General features: G+C 39.9%; 4 protein-coding genes and 1 pseudogene across 4 annotated transcripts; 2 read left to right on the top strand and 3 right to left on the bottom strand.

Moving 5' to 3' along the window:
- Nucleotides 1-518: 518 nt before the first annotated feature.
- On the bottom strand, nucleotides 519-1,448 carry LOC131969843 (olfactory receptor 11A1-like). The gene has a single exon (XM_059331064.1). It carries the CDS (start codon nucleotides 1,446-1,448, stop codon nucleotides 519-521), a length of 930 nt encoding a protein of 309 aa, XP_059187047.1.
- A 6,279-nt stretch (nucleotides 1,449-7,727) lies between these two features.
- Nucleotides 7,728-8,660, top strand: LOC131969842 (olfactory receptor 4B13-like; annotated as a pseudogene).
- A 456-nt stretch (nucleotides 8,661-9,116) lies between these two features.
- Nucleotides 9,117-13,317, bottom strand: LOC131969841 (olfactory receptor 11A1-like). The gene is made up of 2 exons (XM_059331062.1): nucleotides 12,427-13,317; nucleotides 9,117-9,212 (listed from the first exon to the last, which is right to left on the bottom strand). Exons 1-2 carry the CDS (start codon nucleotides 13,315-13,317, stop codon nucleotides 9,117-9,119), a joined length of 987 nt encoding a protein of 328 aa, XP_059187045.1.
- Nucleotides 13,318-19,337: 6,020 nt separating this feature from the next.
- On the top strand, nucleotides 19,338-20,270 carry LOC131969840 (olfactory receptor 4B13-like). The gene has a single exon (XM_059331061.1). It carries the CDS (start codon nucleotides 19,338-19,340, stop codon nucleotides 20,268-20,270), a length of 933 nt encoding a protein of 310 aa, XP_059187044.1.
- A 452-nt stretch (nucleotides 20,271-20,722) lies between these two features.
- Nucleotides 20,723-24,922, bottom strand: LOC131969838 (olfactory receptor 11A1-like). Its single transcript, XM_059331060.1, has 2 exons — nucleotides 24,032-24,922; nucleotides 20,723-20,818 (listed from the first exon to the last, which is right to left on the bottom strand). Exons 1-2 carry the CDS (start codon nucleotides 24,920-24,922, stop codon nucleotides 20,723-20,725), a joined length of 987 nt encoding a protein of 328 aa, XP_059187043.1.
- Nucleotides 24,923-26,913: the final 1,991 nt, after the last annotated feature.

The following is a 26,913-nucleotide window of genomic DNA, read 5'->3' as shown; positions in this document are numbered from 1 at the left end:
AGAGGAAGAAAATGGGTCCTTTGAGTTATAGCTGTACTAAATTATTCCTGTTTTTCCCCCCCAATTAAAAAAAACTCCAATGGTGTTGACGAAAACTTCTGACATTTTCATTTGACGAGAAAGTAAATTAAAAACATTTAAAAATATATTTTTATGTTATTTTCATGTTCATGAAATAAATACTACTTTATTTACAAATAATATTAATAAAGTTCAATTTTATGTTACTTTTTGGACTTTTTTAAAACTATGGAATGTGATGAGACCTGCTTCCGGACATGGGTTTCTGTAGGCATTGGTCACATATCATATCATATCATATCATATCATATCATATATAGAATAAAAACTAAATGTAGGACAACATCAAAACACACGTTGTTTTGTTACCCTTGACCTGTTTATGATTTTGGTTAGGTTTCTTGGAAAATATCATGCATATTTGAAGTAGTACAACAATACAGTGGTTTAATATCATTAAAGGAAAGAGGCACACTTCTGCTGGGTGTCAGTAAAAACTAACAGTCTACATTTGAAAACATATTTTTACACGTAACACGAATTTTAGACAGTTTCAGTCCATACATTACTGGGTTAAAGAGTGCCGGGCACGTAAGAAAGTATAATGATAAAAAAATGCGCAACATATTGGGTACACTGCTCATATCAAACCTGCTCTGTGATATTTCAAAACAAGCTCCAAAAGAAAAGTTGAGCAGAGAAGCGAGGTGAGGTGTGCAGGTACTGAAAGCTTTCTGCCTCGTCTGTTTGGAACCAGAAAAACACACTTTAAGGATTTGAGTGTAAGTGTAAAGGATTAAAATTAGGGGACCAAAAACTGAGAGAGCAGAAGCAATTAGTCCATAAATGTTATTAGCTGTTGTGTCAAAGCAGGCCAGTTTCACCACAGAGTGGTAGTCACAATACACTTTGTTAATAATGTTCCCACACAGCTGTAAAGGGACAGTCAAAGATAGTGCAACAAAATTTACAAGAAATACTAAAAACCAGGTAACAGCAATAAGCATGGCAACCTTCTTATATGTCATACGTGTGTTATATTGTAGAGGATGGCAGATAGAAAGATATCTGTCATAAGACATGACTGATAGGTTTAAAAATTCTATACTTCCATAAGAATACAAACAGAAAATCTGCAGGAAACAAAAAGAAGCCGAAACAGTGTGAGAATTAGAGAGTATCTGAACCAGAAGGAATGGAAACAACCCTGTACTACCATACAGCTCATTTACAAACAGGCTGCACAGAAAAATGTACATGGGTTCATGTAAGCTTCTGTTCAGACAGATAACTACAATCAGCAAAAGATTGGAACCAACAATTAAAATATATGAACACAGAATAACCATGAAATATAGGAATTGAAACCCCCCCATGTCAAAGTAGGCACCAAGTGAGAAATATGAAAACTGTGTAGAATTAGTCATGAGACTCAAAGTGCAGCTGAAACATCAAGCATATAAAAATAGAGACTAAACTGATTCATTATAATAGATATAACTTCATCAAATGACCCCAAACATACCATTTCCTTTTTAGAGTCAGTGTACTGCTGAGGCTTACCAAATAAGTTTGTGACATTATGTAAATCAGTTTCACACGCTGTAGTCAGACTGTGAGTCTCTTGTAGCTGAGCTGAAACTCTGCTGTGACTTATCTGAAATTTTGAAAGACAGAGGACGCCCACAGAGGCAAAGTGACCTCATTATTGAATGTCCAACTGATCAAATCAAATCATTTTGGTTTGATGTCATAAAACAACATATTTCAGAAAAACTTCTTCTACATTTGAAGAATACAGGGTATGATTTTACTTTGATATCATAAAATAACATGTTTCAGTCAAAACAAACAAACTGTAGCACCTGAAGAACAAACATGCAGACATATGGAAAACACATCAACACAAACTCATGGCCTTCTGCTGTCACAGAATCTCTCATAATGAATTATGCTCTGCGTCACTAAGAAAACCACGCCATTGCAATGTATGAAACCATTTTTATTTCAAATAGCCGAGGAAATAGGAGGGTCAAGGACATGAAAAGGGGTTGAAAAGAGGGATTAAATGGGATCAAAGGGAGGGTTGAAAAGTAGTTATAAAATGGGAGAGTTGATAAAATGCAGTCCAGCATAACCACATCAGCAAACACAGCAATACTCCTAGCCCAATTATGATCCATGTTGATGATGATAGTAGCAGTGGGTGACTAGCTAAAAGTCTGGGCCTAAACCTTGACTATGGTGATGGCGAAAGTAGTAGTGGTCTGTAGTGATGATGATAGAAGCAGTGGTCTGTGATGATAGTAGGAGAGGTGGATGGTGATAATTATAGTAGTGGTGTATGGTGATGATGATAATAGTAGTGGTGTATGGTGATGATGACAGTAGTAGTGGTGTATGGTGATGATGGTGGTAGTAGTGATGTATGGTGATGATGATAGTAGTAGTGATGTATGGTGATGATGATAGTAGTAGTGGTGTACGGTGATGATGATGATGATGATAATAGTAGTGGTGTATGGTGATGATGGTAGTAGTAGTGGTGTATGGTGATGATGGTGGTAGTAGTGGTGTATGGTGATGATGATCATAATAGTAGTGGTGTATGGTGATGATCATAATAGTAGTGATGTATAGTCCTTGCTTTGATGCACCTATAGCATCTGCCAGAGGGCAGCAGGTCAAACAGTCCAAAGCCGGGCTGTGAGCTGTACTTGGTGATGTTTTTTGCTCTGTTTAGGAAGCAGGATGTGTATATGTCCATCAGGGAGGGGAGAGGGCACCCGACAATTTTCTGTGCTGTCCTAATTACCCTCTGAATCCTCTCCCTGTTTGCCTCAGTGCAGCTGCCACACCAAACTGTGACGCATTATGTTAGCAAGCTCTCAATGGATGAGCGGTCAATGGCAGGTTGGAGTCTAGGTTGTTCTTCCTGAGGACCTTCAGGAAGTCTAGTCACTGCTCAGCCTCCTCTATTCTGGAATGCGCTTCATGGAGGAGCAGCAAGAGTTTGGTAGCTCTCTGTTTTTGCACAAATTTGCTTAGTTTTTATGTACTTTTTATAATACTTTTGATGGATACTTCTGTGGAGAGAAGAGTTTATTCAAGAGAGGAGCTTCTTTCATTGAAACAGAGCAAGTCTGGAGGACACCATCACCCTATTCCAGCTGAGTTGAAGAGGTGTTTTTGTGGTTGCCATGCTGGTGCAAAAGTTAAGGCTCGGAAATGGAGATATAAGCCTTTTCTGCCGTCAGTCATCATGGGGAATGTCAACTCTCTGCCCAACAAGACTGATGAAGCGGAGATATTGGTGAAGACTCAGAAAGCATACCGTGACTGTAGTCTCTTGTGGTTTACGGAAACGTGGTTGAATCAAAACATCTCCGACTCCAATGTGGATCTACCTGAATTCACTGTCATAAGATCAGACAGAGATGCTCAAGTTAGTGGCAAGAAGAAAGGTGGGGGCTTGGCTTTATTTGTGAACCAGAGGTGGTGCAGTCCTGCACATGCTACTGTCAAGGAGAAGATGTGCTAGAGATTGAATTATTGGCAGTTAGTATGAGACCATATTATGTACCAAGAGAATTCAGTCATATCATAACAATACTTGTGTACATTCCAATTGCTGAAGTTCCATGTGAAGTTCTACATGAACTTGTTGCTAGGATACAGACTAAACACCCAGAATCATTCTTGATATATATAATATCAGGAGACTTCAATCATGTTTCCCTCTCCTCTCACCTGACTGGATTTACACAGTTCGTTAAATGTCCCACCAGAGAAAATAAAACCCGTGATCTGCTGTATACTAATGTCAAACAAGCTTACAGAGCTACTGTCATGCCCCCAATAGGACGATCGGACCACAACTTAGTTCTTCTGGAGACTTGTTACAAACCCTGTGTGTGGAGGCAGTCTCCAACTAAACTCACAGTCAGGAAATGAACACCAGAGGCAACTGAGGCTCAAAAGGACTGCTTTGAATGTACAGACTGGAATGTGTTGCTGGAAACAGAGGAGAACAGTATGGACATTGACAGACAGGTTGACTGCTTTACTGATTACATCAACTTCTGTAGAGACACAGTCATATCCACTAGGACTGTACGCTGTTTCCACAATAACAAACCTTGGAACAAAGGAGGTTTGTTAACAAACCTCCTCCTCTTCAACATGTGTACATGTACACCTGAGCCTCCACCCTTGTCTGTCACAGAGACGGGGGTGAGGTTGGAACTGGGAAGACTTTGCTCTAGGAAGGCTGCTGGCCCAGAGGGTGTGTGTCCAAGGCTGCTCAAGGACTGTGCTGCCCAACTGTGTCAACCACTCCGCAAGATCAACCTCAGTCTACAGTTGGGGCACTGTGCCGGTACCAAAAATAAAATGTCCAGCTGAATTTTATGACTACAGACCAGTAGCCCTCACTTCTCACATCATGAAGACCTTGGAGCGGCTGATTTTACACCTACTGAGAGCTGAAGTCAAAGACAAACTCGACCCCCTGCAGTTTGCATACAAACAACATATCAGAGTGAACGATGCTGTCCTCTTCATGCTTCACCGTGCCCTTGCTCATCTGGAGGAAACTGGTGCTTATGTGAGAATCATGTTCTTTGATATTTCAAGAGCATTCAACACCACCCAACACAACGTACTCACAAACAAGCTCACAGAGATGGGAGTGGATCTTTCCTTCATCTTTCCTTCATCTAATGGATTACTGATTACCTGACAGAAAGACCACAGTTTGTCAGGTTGGTGTTGTCTGTCCAGGAGAGGTCAGCAGAGACGAGCACACCGAGGAACCTGAAGGTTTGCACCCTCTCCACACACTGGCCGTTGATGTAGAGGGGGGTGGATCAGATCTGTGCCTCCTGAAGTCCAGTATGAGCTCTTTGGTTTTCATGGTGTTCAGCGCCAGGTTATTAGCTAAACACCATGCTGTCAGCTTCTGGACCTCTTCTCTGTAGGCTTCCTCATTGTCCCTTGAAATTAGTACGACCACTGTGGTGTCGTCAGCGAATTTGACGATTAGGTTGTTTTTGTGGTCCGGACTGCAGTCGTTGGTGTAGAGGCAGTACAAAAGGGGGCTCAGCACACAGCCCTGAGGGGAGCCAGTGCTCAGTGTAAGGGTGGAGGAGAGGTGTGGGCCGAGTCCTACAGCCTGCAGCTGTTCTGTCAGGAGGTTTTTAATCCAGGCACATGTAAGAGGAGGGAGGCCCATAGTGGTGAGAATTTTCGGGATTATTGTATTACAAGCTGAGCTAAAATCCACAAAGAGCATCTGGGCGTAGCTCTGCCGCTGCACCAAGTGGCTCAGCCCGAAGTGGAGAGCGGCGGCGATGGCGTCTTCCGTGGATCTGTTTGCACTGTAAGTGAACTGGTGGGGGTCGAAGGTGGGGGGATGTATTCCTAACGTGCTGAAGAACCAGCCTCTCAAAACACTTCATGATTACCGGTGTGAGGGCCACAGGGCGGTAAACATTTAGGCTGGCGATGGTTGTCTTCTTCGGCACGGTGATGATTGTGGCAGGGAGAGGTTGAAAATCCTGGTGAAGATGAGGGTGAGCTGGTGGGCACCTCTGGGCCTGCCGCCTTCCTTGGGTTCACTGTCAGGAGCACCCGCCTCACATCACGCTCCTCTACAGTGAGTGGGGTGGTGTTGAAGCCTGGTACGGGTGGGGTCAGGGTGAGTCTTGCTTTAGTGTTTTGAAGCTAGCAAAGAAGCAGGTAAGTTTCTCTGCTAGTGACAAACTCATGTCTCCCATCATCACATCACAGCATCTGTGATGCAATGACACACCTCCTGTGTGTTATTGCTAGACAAGTGGGACTATTTTCCTCTTACATTTACATTTACATTTAGTCATTTAGCAGACGCTTTTATCCAAAGCGACTTACCTTGAAGAATAAAAACAAACAATCAAGGTATAGTGCAATAAGAGCTATTAGTGCATCAATAAGTGCTAGTGACAATTCTTTGAGGAGTAGTATTATCGTGTGGTGCTAGGAAAGAAGATACTCTCTGAAAAGCTGGGTCTTCAGGAGTTTTTTAAAGGTAGAGAGGGACACCCCTGGTAGTGTGTTCCACCAGCGGGGAACAAGAAATGCAAAGAGTCTGGATTGCCTTGGACCGACAGGTGGCAGAGCCAGGCGCCGTTCATTGGAAGAGCGCAACGGTCGTGAGGTAGCATATGTCTGAATCAGGGCGTTCAGGTAGGTAGGAGCAGTACCGGAGACAACTTTGTAGGCCAGCATTAGAGATTTGACCTTATTGTCCGCCTTGGCTTCCTTAATCTCTCTCTTCAGGTTGGCACGAGCAACATTGTACAGAGCACCGTCACCTGACCTGAAGGCAGCATCGCAGGTCCTGAGGAGCGTGCGGACCTGGCTGGTCATCCAGGGTTTCTGGTTTGGGAAAACCAGAATTATTTTATCCACAGTCACATTTCCAATACAGAACTTGATGTAGTCCAGCACCGTCTCTGTGAATGCTTCCAGATCCTGATGTTAAAATATGTCCCATTCTGTGAGTGTGAAGCAGTCCTGTAGGTCGGAGAGTGCATTTCCAGGCCAAGTTGTAACAGTTTTTGTGAAAGGCCTGGTCTGAGGGTGGTGTATGCTGGGGTGAGTAGCAGGGAGAGATGGTCTGACTGGCCGAGGTGGGGAAGGGGTATGGCTCTGTAAGCATGCTTAATGTTGGAGTGAATATGATCAAGTGGGATGTTGGAGGTGGATTGAAAGTCACTCGAAACAGGTATCTTGTAACAAATGTCTGCCAGATCCTGACGAGTGTAGCGGATGTTTGTGGAAGCAAAGGTACCAAAAGGACACAACCAAACAAGGAGAAAGTACAAAAAAGAGCACTGAAAGGAGGAGTCGTGAGCCACTGAAACCGTGCACGCCGCCATCTTGAAAGTCCCACCTGTGTTTGATTGACACGACAGCAGTGATCGATGATGATAGTAGTAGTGGTCTATGGTAATGGCCGTCAATAAAACCAGTTGACGAATTAGAGTAAAAAAAAGGGTTTGGCTTAAAAAAACATGACCCAACTTGCACTGAAGTACAGGACGTAGTTATGCAGATTGACTCCAAATAACAACATTGACTCTTTGTTTCACACAGACCACTAACACTGGTCTCCTGGGTCAAAGTCCGGGGTTTGTTTGACCCATCCACCATAACTCCCACCTGCTCGCTTGAATCGGATTACTTACATGAATTAAACAATAATCATCAGGGCCTTTCATGTTGAGGAGTTGCTGGGGGTGTTTTCTGTCTTGAAATGTTTTATAAGATGTTACATCAGGGTTTGGGCTCAGTAAGGAGGGACTCACAGCGTGACTGCAGTGGGGCAGCAGGTGAATGATCAAATTCACACAATGTCGTTGACTTGTAAATTTTAACCAAACCATTACTGTGAATTTGAAAAGGAAATGGTCCATGTAGGGATGCTTTCAATAATGATTTATATGATAATTAACCTGTTAAATATTGCTACACTGACTTCTGTTCATGTTTGCTTTATGTTTCAGTTGAAAATTGTGCCAAACAAGTCCAAGTTAAAGCTAATGACATTTTTAAGATTAATAACAAATCTTTAAGATTTTTAAGAAATTCAAGATTTATAACAAAAGGTAACATATTTATTGCTTAATGTTCACAGTAGAATAGCTGTGAACCTAAAAAGGATTATGATAAACTCCACAGAGGTCTCATATTTCACACTGGCTGCTTATTTTCATAGTGGAACTTTTAAATACTTCTATTTTATGATTCTCGTGTCTTTATATGTTTTTATTATTTGTTCCAATGTGTTGCTGATTGTGGTTATCTGTCTGAACAGGAGCTTACATGAACCTATGTACATTTTTCTGTGCAGCCTGTTTGTAAATGAGCTGTATGGTAGTACAGGGTTGTTTCCAGTCCTTCTGGTTCAGATCCTCTCTGACATTCACACTGTTTCTGCTCCTTTTTGTTTCCTGCAGATTTATTGCGTACATACTTATGGAGCAATTGAATATTTAAACTTAGCTGTCATGTCTTATGACAGATATCTTGCTATCTGTTACCCTCTACAATATAACACACGAATGACATCCAACAAAATTGCCATACTTATTGCTCTAACATGGTTATACCCTTTACTTGCATGTATTGTCTATATATTCTATTTGAATTCCCATTCACAGCTGTGTGGGAACATCATTTACTAAGTTTACTGTGATAGCCACTCTGTGGTCAAGCTGGCATGCTCAGAGACACTTGTAGTAAATACATATGGGCTCATTCTGTCTTTTGGCATAATCTTTGGAGCTTTAATCTTTATTCTTTACACTTACATGAAGATTCTTCTAGTGTGTTTTTCTGGTTCTAAACAGACAAGACAGAAAGCTGTCAGTACCTGCACACCTCAACTCGCTTCCATCTTTAACTTTTCTGTTGGAGCTAGCTTTGAATTAATACAAAGCAGGTTTAATATGAACCGTGTACCCAATATGTTGCGAATTTTTTTATCCTTATACTTTCTGACATGTCCACCGCTCATTAACCCTTTAATGTACGGACTGAAAATGTCCAAAATCCGTGTCATAGGTAAAAGTCTAATGTCCAATGTAGGCTATTAAAAATAACTCATCTCACAGCTTTGGCAGTTCCACTTCTATGAAGGTCATATTTATAATGCATTATAAGCACAGATACATTTTATTGCATTTATAAGGCTTTATAAAACTTTTAATGGTTACAATCATGCGCGATAACTCATTGAAAGGTTTTAAAAGAGATGAACATAATGTTTTAAAAGTTAAGCATTCTGAATGTGTGATAAGCCCAAGCCAAAGTGACAACAGTGTTTTGTGGAAGAATCTGATTCGGAAACTACCATAACACAGACTGCTCTCCAGTGCTGTGAAAGCTAGTTTGAAAGCTTTGCAAGCTACCAATAACTTCACACTAGAAGAAGTTGGACTACAGTGAAGCTACCATAGGGATAATGTTGTTTGGTCGACTAAAGCTACTTAGAAAAGTAGTTCAAACTACTTATTATAAAAAAATATCAAGCTCAAACTGCCTAATAATTGTCAGTATACAAGTTCATAATAACAGCAGAAAAAGGAATGGGACACATTGTACTTTACTACAGATGCTGATGTCGGATTATATTTTGATATCATTTTCTGATATGGGTATAAGTCACACACCCAAAAATAATGCTGCTATCTTTTGCTGCCAAATTCAGCAGCATTACAAGGCTCCACTTTTGGTCATTTTCATGTCTAAACATGTCTACATTTTCCCTTTTTTCATGTGTATTTTACTACAAATGCTGTTTAGAACTAGGAAAAAAAGATTTTCAGATATACAATTATAAATGTTTTTCTTTATTCACAATCCCTAATATAAGTGTTCTCAGATTTGTGGTCAGCGTCTTTGGAGTAGAGAGTGTATTCACTTTCGGCTCGCATAGCTCAAAAGTAAAAGCTTAGCTTTGTCACCGGAGCCAGTCAGTGTCATGTATTTGTTTAATAATGGCCATGGTGATTCTTCCTCAGGCTGAGGTTCGGGTGGTTTATCTATGTCACTGTGTGGCTACTGAGAAATGCTCACCCTTTACACGTATGCAGCACAAGAATAAATAGCGCTCAACAAAGTTCAAGTCAAGTGTGTGGTTGAAGCTGCCTGATGACTGCCATTGGCTAGGCATTCATTCACAGTGATCAGGAAAAAAGAAAAAGGGTGTGGGGGCAGTCAATTACAGTGAAAAGCAATGGTAAAATAAATAATAATAATTCCTTTCATTTGATGGCCCAATTTATATTTTGTAGTTGCAGTAGTTTAACCAAATAAAAATGGCAAAAAGTAATTTAACTACTTGAATCACTACACAAATATAAATGTAGCTGAACTACCAGCAAGCTACTGCAAACTGTAAACGACATCAATTACATGTAGTTCTCTACTCCCCAACACTGTTTCTGTCACATATCATAACATAATATAAATACTAAGTTTCTATGATGGAAAAAATGTATTTAAAACATCAATAATGTGTTATAGCATGACTTTATGAGCATTAATTAAAGTGAAAGCACCATACAGTACTGTGGTTCTCTATGTGTTTTTATAACTGGCTAAAGTAAGGGTTTTCCACTTGTAATAGTTTAAAATTTTGTTATCAGTTGTAATGCATGATTATAATAATTTATATAGAGTTGTATTACGCTGTATGAATGGATAACAATGTGCTATGGATGTGCTTTTAATACATTATGGACATGGCAATCATAGAAGGTGTTATTGATTCTTTATTTATGCATTTATTATCCTGAACTGTGTATCTGAACTTGGGTTGTGGGGGGCTGGAGCTGATCCCAGCTCATATTGGGTAAGAGGTCTGGACAGGTCTGCAGATTATCGCATGGCTGACACATAGAGACAGACAACCATTCACCATTCATCTTATTTAGATGTACAGGCAAATTAGAGTCAACAAATATATTAACAGTTAAACAGACCCACGACCCCACCATGCATATCTGTCCAATCCATAGTTTAGTGCCTAATAAATGTCTCTTTTTATGTTTAAACTGCACATTTTAGAGTGGCTTTTTATTGAGACCAACCTTAGGCGCACCTTTGCAATTATTCTGTTGAAAAATCAGCATCTTGGTCCGCCACACCTGTCAGGCAAATGAGAAGTTCTCACTAACACAGATTTAAACAAATTTGTAAACAAATTCTGAGTGAAATAGGCCTTTCGAGTAGATCTTTGATTCCAGCTCATGAAAAGTTGGAACAAAAACAGAAGCGTTGTGATTATATTTTTGTTTAGTGTAGATAACTCAAGTCTCACAAGACTGAACGTTAAAACCATTCAAGAAACGTCCTTGCTAACTAATTTTCATTACAATAAATGTGACTGTTAGCTGTGTAAATATCCAGTATCTTTGGCTGCACATTTAGATGTATGTTATGTTGTGCTAAACCTATGACTGGGTTTATTTTGTTATAGGGAAATCAAAAGCTCTAAGCCTTTATTTGATTCATAATCATTTTTTATGTCGAAAAATGATTTTGAGATGTCTACTGAAATACAACCAATTGGGTTGTAGAACTGAGATGTTTTTACTTAAAGGGGTTGTTCTGGGTTTGACTTTACTTCATAGAAGCCAACAACTTCCAGCTCCATTCAATTTTGGTGTCAGGGCTGCTTTAAATGTCAGGAATGCCAAAAATAACAAGCGCAAATCTGCAAGAGCTGTGGCCAGGAACACATCCATCAATGCATTGGATGCACTTGACCACCATGCCAAATTGTTGCCTGTTTTGTCTTATTTCCTCCATGTTACCAAAAAAAAAAAAAATCAGCAAAGTGAAAATAAAATTCTGAACATTTTACACAGCAGAAGATTCAGCCAAGTCAATTTTATTCATATTGGCAAAAATACAACTACAAATTTTCTTCTGATGTCTTTACAATATCGAGACACCCCGTATTTTTACAGCCATTGATCAAAAAACAAATATAAACCTTTTACTGGAAATAAAAAAAGGCAGAAACCTCAGTTAAAAAATTGTAGAGGAAGGAACTTCTTCCAGGACGAACAGATGTGTAATAGGTGTTGTGTTTGCAGAGTAGAGAGATAAATGGAAAATTAACCTTTGAAAAAAAGGGTGACAACACTTAAATAATTTTAAAAGCAATGTAAAAAACATGTTAAGCATGTTAAGTTGTAACCATGCCCATAGTATATGTGTACAGACTACTGTGTGAATTAAAGCAGGGATTATAATGTGAATAGAGCAGTGGACTCAAACATCTATGCATTGATATCATACATATATCTATATTTACTTATCTCAATGTACCGACACCTGGCCAGAATTACATAAATGCCACACTGATACGGGTTTTAAGATACAGGAGTTCAACTTTAGGAGTTATGTCCTCTGTCTCAATCTGTTGCTGCTGCATCAAAATGTTTTGAAATTATAAAGTTGTGACTAAAGTCAAGACAACTAGTAGAAATGTTTATTTTTTTCATTGGCTGCTGCACTGACACTTTCTTGTATACATGCTGTTAAAAACTGTTATTTCTGATTACAAAGTGTGTTGATTTGTTCCTCAGCTATTAAATACATTCAGCTTATTGCTCAAATCTGAGAAACACTGTCCACACCAACGTTTGTTGTACAGCTTTAGCATTGCTACCATGGTCGTCTTTGAGTTTATGGAAGCAAAACAATTTTTAAAGAGTTAGTAATTGTATTTGTGTTTGACGTTGGCGAACAATACAATGGTTTAAAATTGTTAAAGGAAAGAGGCACACTTCTGTTGGGTGTCTGCTAAAACTAACGGTGTACATTTAAAAACAGATTTTTACATGTAACACGAATTTTAGACAGTTTCAGTCCATACATTACTGGGTTAAAGAGTGCTGGGCACGTAAGAAAGTATAATGATAAAAAAATGCGCAACATATTGGGTACACTGCTCATATCAAACCTGCTCTGTGATATTTCAAAACAAGCTCCAAAAGAAAAGTTGAGCAGAGAAGCGAGGTGAGGTGTGCAGGTACTGAAAGCTTTCTGCCTCGTCTGCTTGGAACCAGAAAAACACACTTTAAGGATTTGAGTGTAAGTGTAAAGGATTAAAATTAGGGGACCAAAAACTGAGAGAGCAGAAGCAATAAGTCCATAGATGTTATTAGCTGTTGTGTCAAAGCAGGCCAGTTTCACCACAGAGTGGTAGTCACAATACACTTTGTTAATGATGTTCCCACACAGCTGTAAAGGGACAGTCAAAGATAGTGCAACAAAATTTAAAAGAAATACTAAAAACCAGGTAACGGCAATAAGCATGGCAACCTTCTTATATGTCATACGTGTGTTATATTGTAGAGGATGGCAGATAGAAAGATATCTGTCATAAGACATGACTGATAGATTTAAAAATTCTATACTTCCATACGAATGCACAAAGAAAAACTGCAGGAAACAAAAAGAAGCCGAAACAGTGTGAGAATTAGAGAGGATCTGAACCAGAAGGAATGGAAACAACCCTGTACTGCCATACAGCTCATTTACAAACAGGCTGCACAGAAAAATGTACATGGGTTCATGTAAGCTTCTGTTCAGACAGATAACTACAATCAGCAAAAGATTGGAACCAACAATTAAAATGTACAAACACAGAATAACCATGAAATATAGGAATTGAAACCCCCCCATGTCAAAGTAGGCACCAAGTGAGAAATATGAAAACTGTGTAGAATTAGTCATGAGACTCAAAGTGCAGCTGAAACATCAAGCATATAAAAATAGAGACTAAACTGATTCATTATAATAGATATAACTTCATCAAATGACCCCAAACATACCATTTCCTTTTTAGAGTCAGTGTACTGCTGAGGCTTACCAAATAAGTTTGTGACATTATGTAAATCAGCTTCACACGCTGTAGTCAGACTGTGAGTCTCTTGTAGCTGAGCTGAAACTCTGCTGTGACTTATCTGAAACTTTGAAAGACAGAGGACGCCCACAAAGGCAAAGTGACCTCATTATGGAATGTCCAACTGATCATGTTTAATAAATGCCTGACAAATACTTCTTTGTAGAACATCTTATTTTGCTACATTTGAAGAATCATTTTGGTTTGATGTCATAAAACAACATGTTTCAGAAAAACTTCTTCTACATTTGAAGAATATAGGGTATGATTTCACTTTGATATCATAAAATAACATGTTTCAGTCAAAACAAACAAACTGTAGCACCTGAAGAACAAACATGCAGACATATTGAAAACACATCAACTCAAAATCATGGCCTTCTGCTGTCTCAGAATCTCTCATAATGAATTATGCTCTGCATCACTAAGAAAACCACGCCATTGCAATGTATGAAACCATTTTTATTTCAAATAGCCGAGGAAATAGGAGGGTCAAGGACATGAAAAGGGGTTGAAAAGAGGGATTAAATGGGATCAAAGGGAGGGTTGAAAAGTAGTTATAAAATGGGAGAGTTGATAAAATGCAGTCCAGCATAACCACATCAGCAAACACAGCAATACTCCTAGCCCAACTGTGATCCATGTTGATGATGATAGTAGCAGTGGGTGACTAGCTAAAAGTCTGGGCCTAAACCCTGACTATGGTGATGGCGAAAGTAGTAGTGGTCTGTAGTGATGATGATAGAAGCAGTGGTCTGTGATGATAGTAGGAGAGGTGGATGGTGATAATTATAGTAGTGGTGTATGGTGATGATGATAGTAGTAGTGGTGTATGGTGATGATGATAGTAGTAGTGGTGTATGGTGATGATGATAGTAGTAGTGGTGTATGGTGATGATGATAGTAGTAGTGGTGTATGGTGATGATGGTCGTAGTAGTGGTGTATGGTGATGATGGTCGTAGTAGTGGTGTATGGTGATGATGGTAGTAGTAGTGGTGTATGGTGATGATGATAATAGTAGTGGTGTATGGTGATGATCATAATAGTAGTGGTGTATAGTCCTTGCTTTGATGCACCTATAGCATCTGCCAGAGGGCAGCAGGTCAAACAGTCCAAAGCCGGGCTGTGAGCTGTACTTGGTGATGTTTTTTGCTCTGTTTAGGAAGCAGGATGCGTATATCTCCATCAGGGAGGGGAGAGGGCAGCCGACAATTTTCTGTGCTGTCCTGATTACCCTCTGAAGCCTCCCCGTTTGCCTCAGTGCAGCTGCCACACCAAACTGTGATGCATTATGTTAGCAAGCTCTCAATTGATGAGCGGTCAACAGCAGGTTGGAGTCTAGGTTGTTCTTCCTGAGGACCCTCAGGAAGTCTAGTCGCTGCTCAGCCTCCTCTATTCCGGAATGCGCTTCATGGAGGAGCAGCAAGAGTTTGGTAGCTCTCTGTTTTTGCACAAATTTGCTTAGTTTTTATTTACTTTTTATAATACTTTTGATGGGTACTTCTGTGGAGAGAAGAGTTTATTCAAGAGCTTCTTCGGGAGCTTCTTTCATTGAAACAGAGCAAGTCTGGAGGACACCATCACCCTATTCCAGCTGAGTTGAAGAGGTGTTTTTGTGGTTGCCATGCTGGTGCAAAAGTTAAGGCTCGGAAATGGAGATATAAGCCTTTTCTGCCCTCAGTCATCATGGGGAATGTCAACTCTCTGCCCAACAAGACTGATGAAGCGGAGATATTGGTGAAGACTCAGAAAGTATACCGTGACTGTAGTCTCTTGTGTTTTACGGAAACGTGGTTGAATCAAAACATCTCCGACTCCAATGTGGATCTACCTGGCTTCACTCTCATAAGATCAGACAGAGATGCTAAAGCTAGTGGCAAGAAGAAAGGTGGGGGCTTGGCTTTATTTGTGAACCAGAGGTGGTGCAGTCCTGCACATGTTACTGTCAAGGAGAAGATGTGCTAGAGATTGAATTATTGGCAGTTAGTATGAGACCATATTATGTACCAAGAGAATTCAGTCATATCATAACAATACTTGTGTACATTCCAATTGCTGAAGTTCCATGTGGAGTTCTACATGAACTTGTTGCTAGGATACAGACTAAACACCCAGAATCATTCTTGATATATATAATATCAGGAGACTTCAATCATGTTTCCCTCTCCTCTCACCTGACTGGAATTACACAGTTCGTTAAATGTCCCACCAGAGAAAATAAAACCCTTGATCTGCTGTATGCTAATGTCAAACAAGCTTACAGAGCTACTGTCATGCCCCCAATAGGACGATCGGACCACAACTTAGTTCTTCTGGAGACTTGTTACAAACCCTGTGTGTGGAGGCAGCCTCCAACTAAACTCACAGTCAGGAAATGAACACCAGAGGCAACTGAGGCTCAAAAGGACTGCTTTGAATGTACAGACTGATATGTGTTCCTGGAAACAGAGGAGAACAGTATGGACATTGACAGACAGGTTGACTGCTTTACTGATTACATCAACTTCTGTAGAGACACGGTCATATCCACTAGGACTGTACGCTGTTTCCACAATAACAAACCTTGGATTACTAGTGATTTAAAGGCAATCGTCAATGAGAAGAAGGCAGCTTTTAGAGATGGTGACAAAGCACGGCTCAAACAAGTACAATATAAGTTGAAGAAGAGATTAAAGATGGCAAAGGTGGAATACAAGAAGAAACTGGAGAGAAATCTACAGAACAGCAACATCTGTGAAATGTGGAGAGGGATCAACACCATATCTGGTTACAACAAGAAGAAAAGACAGCCAGTGGCGGGTGATGTAGAAAGAGCTGATGAACTCAACAGATTCAATACAGCAGCCTCACCCAATGCCAATGCTGCTGCTCCTTCTCCTCCTCCTCCTCCTCCTCCTCTTCAACATGTGTACATGTACACCTGAGCCTCCACCCTTGTCTGTCACAGAGATGGGGGTGAGGTTGGAACTGGGAAGACTTTGCTCTAGGAAGGCTGCTGGCCCAGAGAGTGTGTGTCCAAGGCTGCTCAAGGACTGTACTGCCCAACTGTGTCAACCACTCCGCAAGATCAACCTCAGTCTACAGTTGGGGCACTGTGCCGGTACCAAAAATAAAATGTCCAGCTGAACTTTATGACTACAGACCAGTAGCCCTCACTCCTCATTGTCCCTTGAAATTAGTGGTGTCGTCAGTGAATTTGACGATTAGGTTGTTGTTGTGGGCCGGACTGCAGTCGTGGGTGTAGAGGCAGTACAAAAGGGGGCTCAGCACACAGCCCTGAGGGGAACAAGTGCTCAGTGTAAGGGTGGAGGAGAGGTGTGGGCCGAGTCCTACAGCCTGCGGCTGGTCTGTCAGGAGGTTTTTAATCTAGGCACATGTAAGAGGAGGGAGGCCCAGAATGGTCAGTTTATTGGTGAGAATTTTCGGGATTATTGTATTACAAGCTGAGCTAAAATCCACAAAGAGCATCTGGGCGTGGCTCTGCCGCTGCACCAAGTGGCTCAGCCTGAAGTGGAGAGCGGCGGCGATGGCGTCTTCCGTGGATCTGTTTGCACTGTAAGTGAACTGGTGGGGGTCGAAGGTGGGGGGATGTATTCCTAACGTGCTGAAGAACCAGCCTCTCAAAACACTTCATGATTACCGGTGTGAGGGCCACAGGACAGTTAACATTTAGGCTGGCGATGGTTGTCTTCTTCGGCACGGGGATGATTGTGGCAGGGAGTGGTTGAAAATCCTGGTGAAGATGAGGGTGAGCTGGCGGGCACCTCTGGGCCTGCCGCCTTCCTTGGGTTCACTGTCAGGAGCACCCGCCTCACATCACGCTCCTCTACAGTGAGTGGGGTGGTGTTGAAGCCTGGTGCGGGTGGGGTCAGGGTGAGTCTTGCTTTAGTGTTTTGAAGCTAGCAAAGAACAGGTAAGTTTCTCTGCTAGTGACAAACTCACCTCCTGTGTGTTATTGCTAGACAAGTGGGACTATTTTCCTCTTACATTTACATTTACATTTAGTCATTTAGCAGACGCTTTTATCCAAAGCGACTTACCGGAAGAATAAAAACAAACAATCAAGGTATAGTGCAATAAGAGCTATTAGTGCATCAATAAGTGCTAGTGACAATTCTTTGAGGAGTAGTATTATCGTGTGGTGCTAGGAAAGAAGATGCTCTCTGAAAAGCTGGGTCTTCAGGAGTTTTTTAAAGGTAGAGAGGGACACCCCTGCTCTGGTAGGAACTGGTAGTGTGTTCCACCAGCGGGGAACAAGAAATGCAAAGAGTCTGGATTGCCTTGGACCAACAGGGGGCAGAGCCAGGCGCCGTTCATTGGAAGAGCGCAAAGGTCGTGAGGTAGCATATGTCTGAATCAGGGCGTTCAGGTAGGTAGGAGCAGTACCGGAGACAACTTTGTAGGCCAGCATTAGAGATTTGACCTTATTGTCCGCCTTGGCTTCCTTAATCTCTCTCTTCAGGTTGGCACGAGCAACATTGTACAGAGCACCGTCACCTGACCTGAAGGCAGCATCGCAGGTCCTGAGGAGCGTGCGGACCTGGCTGGTCATCCAGGGTTTCTGGTTTGGGAAAACCAGAATTATTTTATCCACAGTCACATTTCCAATACAGAACTTGATGTAGTCCAGCACCGTCTCTGTGAATGCTTCCAGATCCTGATGTTAAAATATGTCCCATTCTGTGAGTGTGAAGCAGTCCTGTAGGTCGGAGAGTGCATTTCCAGGCCAAGTTGTAACAGTTTTTGTGAAAGGCCTGGTCTGAGGGTGGTGTATGCTGGGGTGAGTAGCAGGGAGAGATGGTCTGACTGGCCGAGGTGGGGAAGGGGTATGGCTCTGTAAGCATGCTTAATGTTGGAGTGAATATGATCAAGTGGGATGTTGGAGGTGGATTGAAAGTCACTCGAAACAGGTATCTTGTAACAAATGTCTGCCAGATCCTGACAAGTGTAGCGGATGTTTGTGGAAGCAAAGGTACCAAAAGGACACAACCAAACAAGGAGAAAGTACAAAAAAGAGCACTGAAAGGAGGAGTCGTGAGCCACTGAAACCGTGCACGCCGCCATCTTGAAAGTCCCACCTGTGTTTGATTGACACGACAGCAGTGATCGATGATGATAGTAGTAGTGGTCTATGGTAATGGCCGTCAATAAAACCAGTTGACGAATTAGAGTAAAAAAAAGGGTTTGGCTTAATAAACCATGACCCAACTTGCACTGAAGTACAGGACGTAGTTATGCAGATTGACTCCAAATAACAACATTGACTCTTTGTTTCACACAGACCACTAACACTGGTCTCCTGGGTCAAAGTCCGGGGTTTGTTTGACCCATCCACCATAACTCCCACCTGCTCGCTTGAATCGGATTACTTACATGAATTAAACAATAATCATCAGGGCCTTTCATGTTGAGGAGTTGCTGGGGGTGTTTTCTGTCTTGAAATGTTTTATAAGATGTTACATCAGGGTTTGGGCTCAGTAAGGAGGGACTCACAGCGTGACTGCAGTGGGGCAGCAGGTGAATGATCAAATTCACACAATGTCGTTGACTTGTAAATTTTAACCAAACCATTACTGTGAATTTGAAAAGGAAATGGTCCATGTAGGGATGCTTTCAATAATGATTTATATGATAATTAACCTGTTAAATATTGCCACACTGACTTCTGTTCATGTTTGCTTTATGTTTCAGTTGAAAATTGTGCCAAACAAGTCCAAGTTAAAGCTAATGAGATTTTTAAGATTAATAACAAATCTTTAAGATTTTTAAGAAATTTAAGATTTATAACAAAAGGTAACATATTTATTGCTTAATGTTCACAGTAGAATAGCTGTGAACCTAAAAAGGATTATGATAAACTCCACAGAGGTCTCATATTTCACACTGGCTGCTTATTTTCATAGTGGAACTTTTAAATACTTCTATTTTATGATTCTCGTGTCTTTATATGTTTTTATTATTTGTTCCAATGTGTTGCTGATTGTGGTTATCTGTCTGAACAGGAGCTTACATGAACCTATGTACATTTTTCTGTGCAGCCTGTTTGTAAATGAGCTGTATGGTAGTACAGGGTTGTTTCCATTCCTTCTGGTTCAGATCCTCTCTGACATTCACACTGTTTCTGCTCCTTTTTGTTTCCTGCAGATTTATTGCGTACATACTTATGGAGCAATTGAATATTTAAACTTAGCTGTCATGTCTTATGACAGATATCTTGCTATCTGTTACCCTCTACAATATAACACACGAATGACATCCAACAAAATTGCCACACTTATTGCTCTAACATGGTTATACCCTTTACTTGCATGTATTGTCTATATATTCTATTTGAATTCCCATTCACAGCTGTGTGGGAACATCATTTACAAAGTTTACTGTGATAGCCACTCTGTGGTCAAGCTGGCATGCTCAGAGACACTTGTAGTAAATACATATGGGCTCATTCTGTCTTTTGGCATAATCTTTGGAGCTTTAATCTTTATTCTTTACACTTACATGAAGATTCTTCTAGTGTGTTTTTCTGGTTCTAAACAGACAAGACAGAAAGCTGTCAGTACCTGCACACCTCAACTCGCTTCCATCTTTAACTTTTCTGTTGGAGCTAGCTTTGAATTAATACAAAGCAGGTTTAATATGAACCGTGTACCCAATATGTTGCGAATTTTTTTATCCTTATACTTTCTGACATGTCCACCGCTCATTAACCCTTTAATGTACGGACTGAAAATGTCCAAAATCCGTGTCATAGGTAAAAGTCTAATGTCCAATGTAGGCTATTAAAAATAACTCATCTCACAGCTTTGGCAGTTCCACTTCTATGAAGGTCATATTTATAATGCATTATAAGCACAGAGACATTTTATTGCATTTATAAGGCTTTATAAAACTCTTAATGTTTCCAATCATGCGTGATAACTTATTAAAAGTTTTTAAAAGAGATGGATTGTTTTACAAGTTAAGCATTCTGAATGTGTGATAAGCCCAAGCCAAAGTGACAACAGTGTTTTGTGGAAGAATCTGATTCTGAAACTACCATAACACAGACTGCTCTCCAGTGCTGTGAAAGCTAGTTTGAAAGCTTTGCAAGCTACCAATAACTTCACACTAGAAGAAGTTGGACTACAGTGAAGCTACCATAGGGATAATGTTGTTTGGTCGACTAAAGCTACTTAGAAAAGTAGTTCAAACTACTTATTAAAAAAAAATATCAAGCTCAAACTGCCTAATAATTGTCAGTATACAAGTTCATAATAACAGCAGAAAAAGGAATGGGACACATTGTACTTTACTACAGATGCTGATGTCGGATTATATTTTGATATCATTTTCTGATATGGGTATAAGTCACACACCCAAAAATAATGCTGCTATCTTTTGCTGCCAAATTCAGCAGCATTACAAGGCTCCACTTTTGGTCATTTTCATGTCTAAATATGTCTACATTTTCCCTTTCTTCATGTGTATTTTACTACAAATGCTGTTTAGAACTAGGAAAAAAAGATTTTCAGATATAAAATTATAAATGTTTTTCTTTATTCACAATCCCTAATATAAGTGTTCTCAGATTTGTGGTCAGCGTCTTTGGAGTAGAGAGTGTATTCACTTTCGGCTCGCATAGCTCAAAAGTAAAAGCTTAGCTTTGTCACCGGAGCGAGTCAGTGTCATGTATTTGTTAAATAATGGCCATGGTGATTCTTCCTTAGGCTGAGGTTCGGGTGGTTTATCTATGTCACTGTGTGGCTACTGAGAAATGCTCACCCATTACACATACGCAGCACAAGAATAAATAGCGCTCAACAAAGTTCAAGTCAAGTGTGTGGTTGAAGCTGTGTGATGACTGCCATTGGCTAGGCATTCATTCACAGTGATCAGGAAAAAAGAAAAAGGGTGTGGGGGCAGTCAATTACAGTGAAAAGCAATGGTAAAATAAATAATAATAATTCCTTTCATTTGATGGCCCAATTTATATTTTGTAGTTGCAGTAGTTTAACCAAATAAAAATGGCAAAAAGTAATTTAACTACTTGAATCACTACACAAATATAAATCAAGCTGAACTACCAGCAAGCTACTGCAAACTGTAAACGACATCAATTACATGTAGTTCTCTACTCCCCAACACTGTTTCTGTCACATATCATAACATAATATAAATACTAAGTTTCTATGATGGAAAAAATGTATTTAAAACATCAATAATGTGTTATAGCATGACTTTATGAGCATTAATTAAAGTGAAAGCACCATACAATACTGTGGTTCTCTATGTGTTTTTATAACTGGCTAAAGTAAGGGTTTTCCACTTGTAATAGTTTAAAATTTTGTTATCAGTTGTAATGCATGATTATAATAATTTATATAGAGTTGTATTACGCTGTATGAATGGATAACAATGTGCTATGGATGTGCTTTTAATGCATTATGGACATGGCATTCATAGGAGGTGTTATTGATTCTTCATTTATGCATTTATTATCCTGAACTGTGTATCTGAACTTGGGTTGTGGGGGGCTGGAGCTGATCCCAGCTCATATTGGGTAAGAGGTCTGGACAGGTCTCCAGACTATCACATGGCTGACACATAGAGACAGACAACCATTCACCATTCATCTTATTTAGATGTACAGGCAAATTAGAGTCAACAAATATATTAACAGTTAAACAGACCCACGACCCCACCATGCATATCTGTCCAATCCATAGTTCAGTGCCTAATAAATGTCTCTTTTTATGTTTAAACTGCACATTTTAGAGTGGCTTTTTATTGAGACCAACCTTAGGCGCACCTTTGCAATTATTCTGTTGAAAAATCAGCATCTTGGTCCGCCACACCTGTCAGGCAAATGAGAAGTTCTCACTAACACAGATTTAAACAAATTTGTAAACAAATTTTGAGTGAAATAAGCCTTTCGAGTACATAGAAAATGTCTTAGATCTTTGATTCCAGCTCATGAAAAGTTGGAACAAAAACAGAAGCATTGTGATTATATTTTTGTTTAGTTTAGATAACTCAAGTCTCACAAGACTGAACGTTAAAACCATTCAAGAAACGTCCTTGCTAACTAATTTTCATTACAATAAATGTGACTGTTAGCTGTGTAAATATCCAGTATCTTTGGCTGCACATTTAGATGTATGTTAAGTTGTGCTAAACCTATGACTGGGTTTATTTTGTTATAGAGAAATCAAAAGCTCTAAGCCTTTATTTGATTCATAATCATTTTTTATGTCATAAAATGATTTTGAGATGTCTACTGAAATACAACCAATTGGGTTGTAGAAACGAGATGTTTTTACTTAAAGGGGTTGTTCTGGGTTTGACTTTACTTCATAGAAGCCAACAACTTCCAGCTCCATTCAATTTTGGTGTCAGGGCTGCTTTAAATGTCAGGAATGCTAAAAATAACAAGCGCAAATCTGCAAGAGCTGTGGCCAGGAACACATCCATCAATGCATTGGATGCACTTGACCGCCATGCCAAATTGTTGCCTGTTTTGTCTTATTTCCTCCATGTTACCAAAAAAAAAAAAAAATCAGCAAAGTGAAAATAAAATTCTGAACATTTTACACAGCGGAAGATTCAGCCAAGTCAATTTTATTCATATTGGCAAAAATACAACTACAAATTTTCTTCTGATGTCTTTACAATATCGAGACACCCCGTATTTTTACAGCCATTGATCAAAAAACAAACAAACCTTTTACTGGAAATAAAAAGGCAGAAACCTCAGTTAAAAAATTGTAGAGGAAGGAACTTCTTCCAGGACGAACAGATGTGTAATAGGTGTTGTGTTTGCAGAGTAGAGAGATAAATGGAAAATTAACCTTTGAAAAAAAGGGTGACAACACTTAAATAATTTTAAAAGCAATGTAAAAAAACATGTTAAGCATGTTAAGTTGTAACCATGTACAGACTACTGTGTGAATTAAAGCAGGGATTATAATGTGAATAGAGCAGTGGACTCAAACATCTATGCATTGATATCATACATATATCTATATTTACTTATCTCTATGTACCGACACCTGGCCAGAATTACATAAATGCCACACTGATACGGGTTTTAATATACAGGAGTTCAACTTTAGGAGTTATGTCCTCTGTCTCAATCTGTTGCTGCTGCATCAAAATGTTTTGAAATTATAAAGTTGTGACTAAAGTCAAGACAACTAGTAGAAATGTTTATTTTTTTCATTGGCTGCTGCACTGACACTTTCTTGTATACATGCTGTTAAAAACTGTTATTTCTGATTACAAAGTGTGTTGATTTGTTCCTCAGCTATTAAATACATTCAGCTTATTGCTCAAATCTGAGAAACACTGTCCACACCAACGTTTGTTGTACAGCTTTAGCATTGCTACCATGGTCATCTCTGAGTTTATGGAGGCAAAACAATTTTTAAAGAGTTAGTAATTGTATTTGTGTTTAATGTTGGCGAACAATACAATGGTTTAAAATTGTTAAAGGAAAGAGGCACACTTCTGTTGGGTGTCTGCTAAAACTAACAGTCTACATTTGAAAACATATTTTTACATGTAACACGAATTTTAGACAGTTTCAGTCCATACATTACTGGGTTAAAGAGTGCCGGGCACGTAAGAAAGTATAATGATAAAAAAATGCGCAACATATTGGGTACACTGCTCATATCAAACCTGCTCTGTGATATTTCAAAACAAGCTCCAAAAGAAAAGTTGAGCAGAGAAGCGAGGTGAGGTGTGCAGGTACTGAAAGCTTTCTGCCTCGTCTGCTTGGAACCAGAAAAACACACTTTAAGGATTTGAGTGTAAGTGTAAAGGATTAAAATTAGGGGACCAAAAACTGAGAGAGCAGAAGCAATGAGTCCATAGATGTTATTAGCTGTTGTGTCAAAGCAGGCCAGTTTCACCACAGAGTGGTAGTCACAATACACTTTGTTAATGATGTTCCCACACAGCTGTAAAGGGACAGTCAAAGATAGTGAAACAAAATTTACAAGAAATACTAAAAACCAGGTAACGGCAATAAGCATGGCAACCTTCTTATATGTCATACGTGTGTTATATTGTAGAGGATGGCAGATAGAAAGATATCTGTCATAAGACATGACTGATAGGTTTAAAAATTCTATACTTCCATAAGAATACAAACAGTAAGTCTGCAGGAAACAAAAAGAAGCCGAAACAGTGTGAGAATTAGAGAGGATCTGAACCAGAAGGAATGGAAACAACCCTGTACTGCCATACAGCTCATTTACAAACAGGCTGCACAGAAAAATGTACATGGGTTCATGTAAGCTCCTGTTCAGACAGATAACTACAATCAGCAAAAGATTGGAACCAACAATTAAAATGTACAAACACAGAATAACCATGAAATATAGGAATTGAAACCCCCCCATGTCAAAGTAGGCACCAAGTGAGAAATATGAAAACTGTGTCGAATTAGTCATGAGACTCAAAGTGCAGCTGAAACATCAAGCATATAAAAATAGAGACTAAACTGATTCATTATAATAGATATAACTTCATCAAATGACCCCAAACATACCATTTCCTTTTTAGAGTCAGTGTACTGCTGAGGCTTACCAAATAAGTTTGTGACATTATGTAAATCAGTTTCACACACTGTAGTCAGACTGTGAGTCTCTTGTAGCTGAGCTGAAACTCTGCTGTGACTTATCTGAAATTTTGAAAGACAGAGGACGCCCACAGAGGCAAAGTGACCTCATTATGGAATGTCCAACTGATCATGTTTAATAAATGCCTGACAAATACTTCTTTGTAGAACATCTTCTTTTGCTACATTTGAAGACTCATTTTGGTTTGATGTCATAAAACAACATGTTTCAGAAAAACTTCTTCTACATTTGAAGACTATAGGGTATGATTTCACTTTGATATCATAAAATAACATGTTTCAGTCAAAACAAACAAACTGTAGCACCTGAAGAACAAACATGCAGACATATGGAAAACACATCAACTCAAACTCATGGCCTTCTGCTGTCTCAGAATCTCTCATAATGAATTATGCTCTGCATCACTAAGAAAACCACGCCATTGCAATGTATGAAACCATTTTTATTTCAAATAGCCGAGGAAATAGGAGGGTCAAGGACATGAAAAGGGGTTGAAAAGAGGGATTAAATGGGATCAAAGGGAGGGTTGAAAAGTAGTTATAAAATGGGAGAGTTGATAAAATGCAGTCCAGCATAACCACATCAGCAAACACAGCAATACTCCTAGCCCAACTGTGATCCATGTTGATGATGATAGTAGCAGTGGGTGACTAGCTAAAAGTCTGGGCCTAAACCTTGACTATGGTGATGGCGAAAGTAGTAGTGGTCTGTAGTGATGATGATAGAAGCAGTGGTCTGTGATGATAGTAGAAGTGGTGATGATGATAGAAGCAGTGGTCTGTGATGATAGTAGAAGTGGTGATGATGATAGTAGTAGTGGTGTATGGTGATGATGGTAGTAGTAGTGGTGTATGGTGATGATGACAGTAGTAGTGGTGTATGGTGATGATGGTAGTAGTAGTGATGTATGGTGATGATGATAGTAGTAGTGGTGTATGGTGATAATGATAGTAGTAGTGGTGTATGGTGATGATGATAATAGTAGTGGTGTATGGTGATGATCGTAATAGTAGTGGTTTATGGTGACGATGATAACAGTAGTGGTGTATGGTGATGATCATAATAGTAGTGGTGTATAGTCCTTGCTTTGATGCACCTATAGCATCTGCCAGAGGGCAGCAGGTCAAACAGTCCAAAGCCGGGCTGTGAGCTGTACTTGGTGATGTTTTTTGCTCTGTTTAGGAAGCGGGATGCGTATATGTCCATCAGGGAGGGGAGAGGGCACCCGACAATTTTCTGTGCTGTCCTGATTACCCTCTGAAGCCTCTCCCTGTTTGCCTCAGTGCAGCTGCCACACCAAACTGTGACGCATTATGTTAGCAAGCTCTCAATGGATGAGCGGTCAACAGCACGTTGGAGTCTAGGTTGTTCTTCCTGAGGACCCTCAGGAAGTCTAGTCACTGCTCAGCCTCCTCTATTCTGGAATGCGCTTCATGGAGGAGCAGCAAGAGTTTGGTAGCCCTCTGTTTTTGCACAAATTTGCTTAGTTTTTGTGTACTTTTTATAATACTTTTGGTGGATACTTCTGTGGAGAGAAGAGTTTATTCAAGCGAGGAGCTTCTTTCATTGAAACAGAGCAAGTCTGGAGGACACCATCACCCTATTCCAGCTGAGTTGAAGAGATATTTTTGTGGTTGCCATGCTGGTGCAAAAGTTAAGGCTCGGAAATGGAGATATAAGCCTTTTCTGCCGTCAGTCATCATGGGGAATGTCAACTCCCTGCCCAACAAGACTGATGAAGCGGAGATATTGGTGAAGACTCAGAAAGTATACCGTGACTGTAGTCTCTTGTGTTTTACGGA

The sequence above is a fragment of the Centropristis striata genome, chromosome 4 (assembly GCF_030273125.1).
Source record: "Centropristis striata isolate RG_2023a ecotype Rhode Island chromosome 4, C.striata_1.0, whole genome shotgun sequence".
NCBI classification, from domain to species: domain Eukaryota; kingdom Metazoa; phylum Chordata; class Actinopteri; order Perciformes; family Serranidae; genus Centropristis; species Centropristis striata.
Note: the sequence above shows the minus strand (reverse complement) of the source record. Positions and strands in the feature narration are given on the sequence as shown.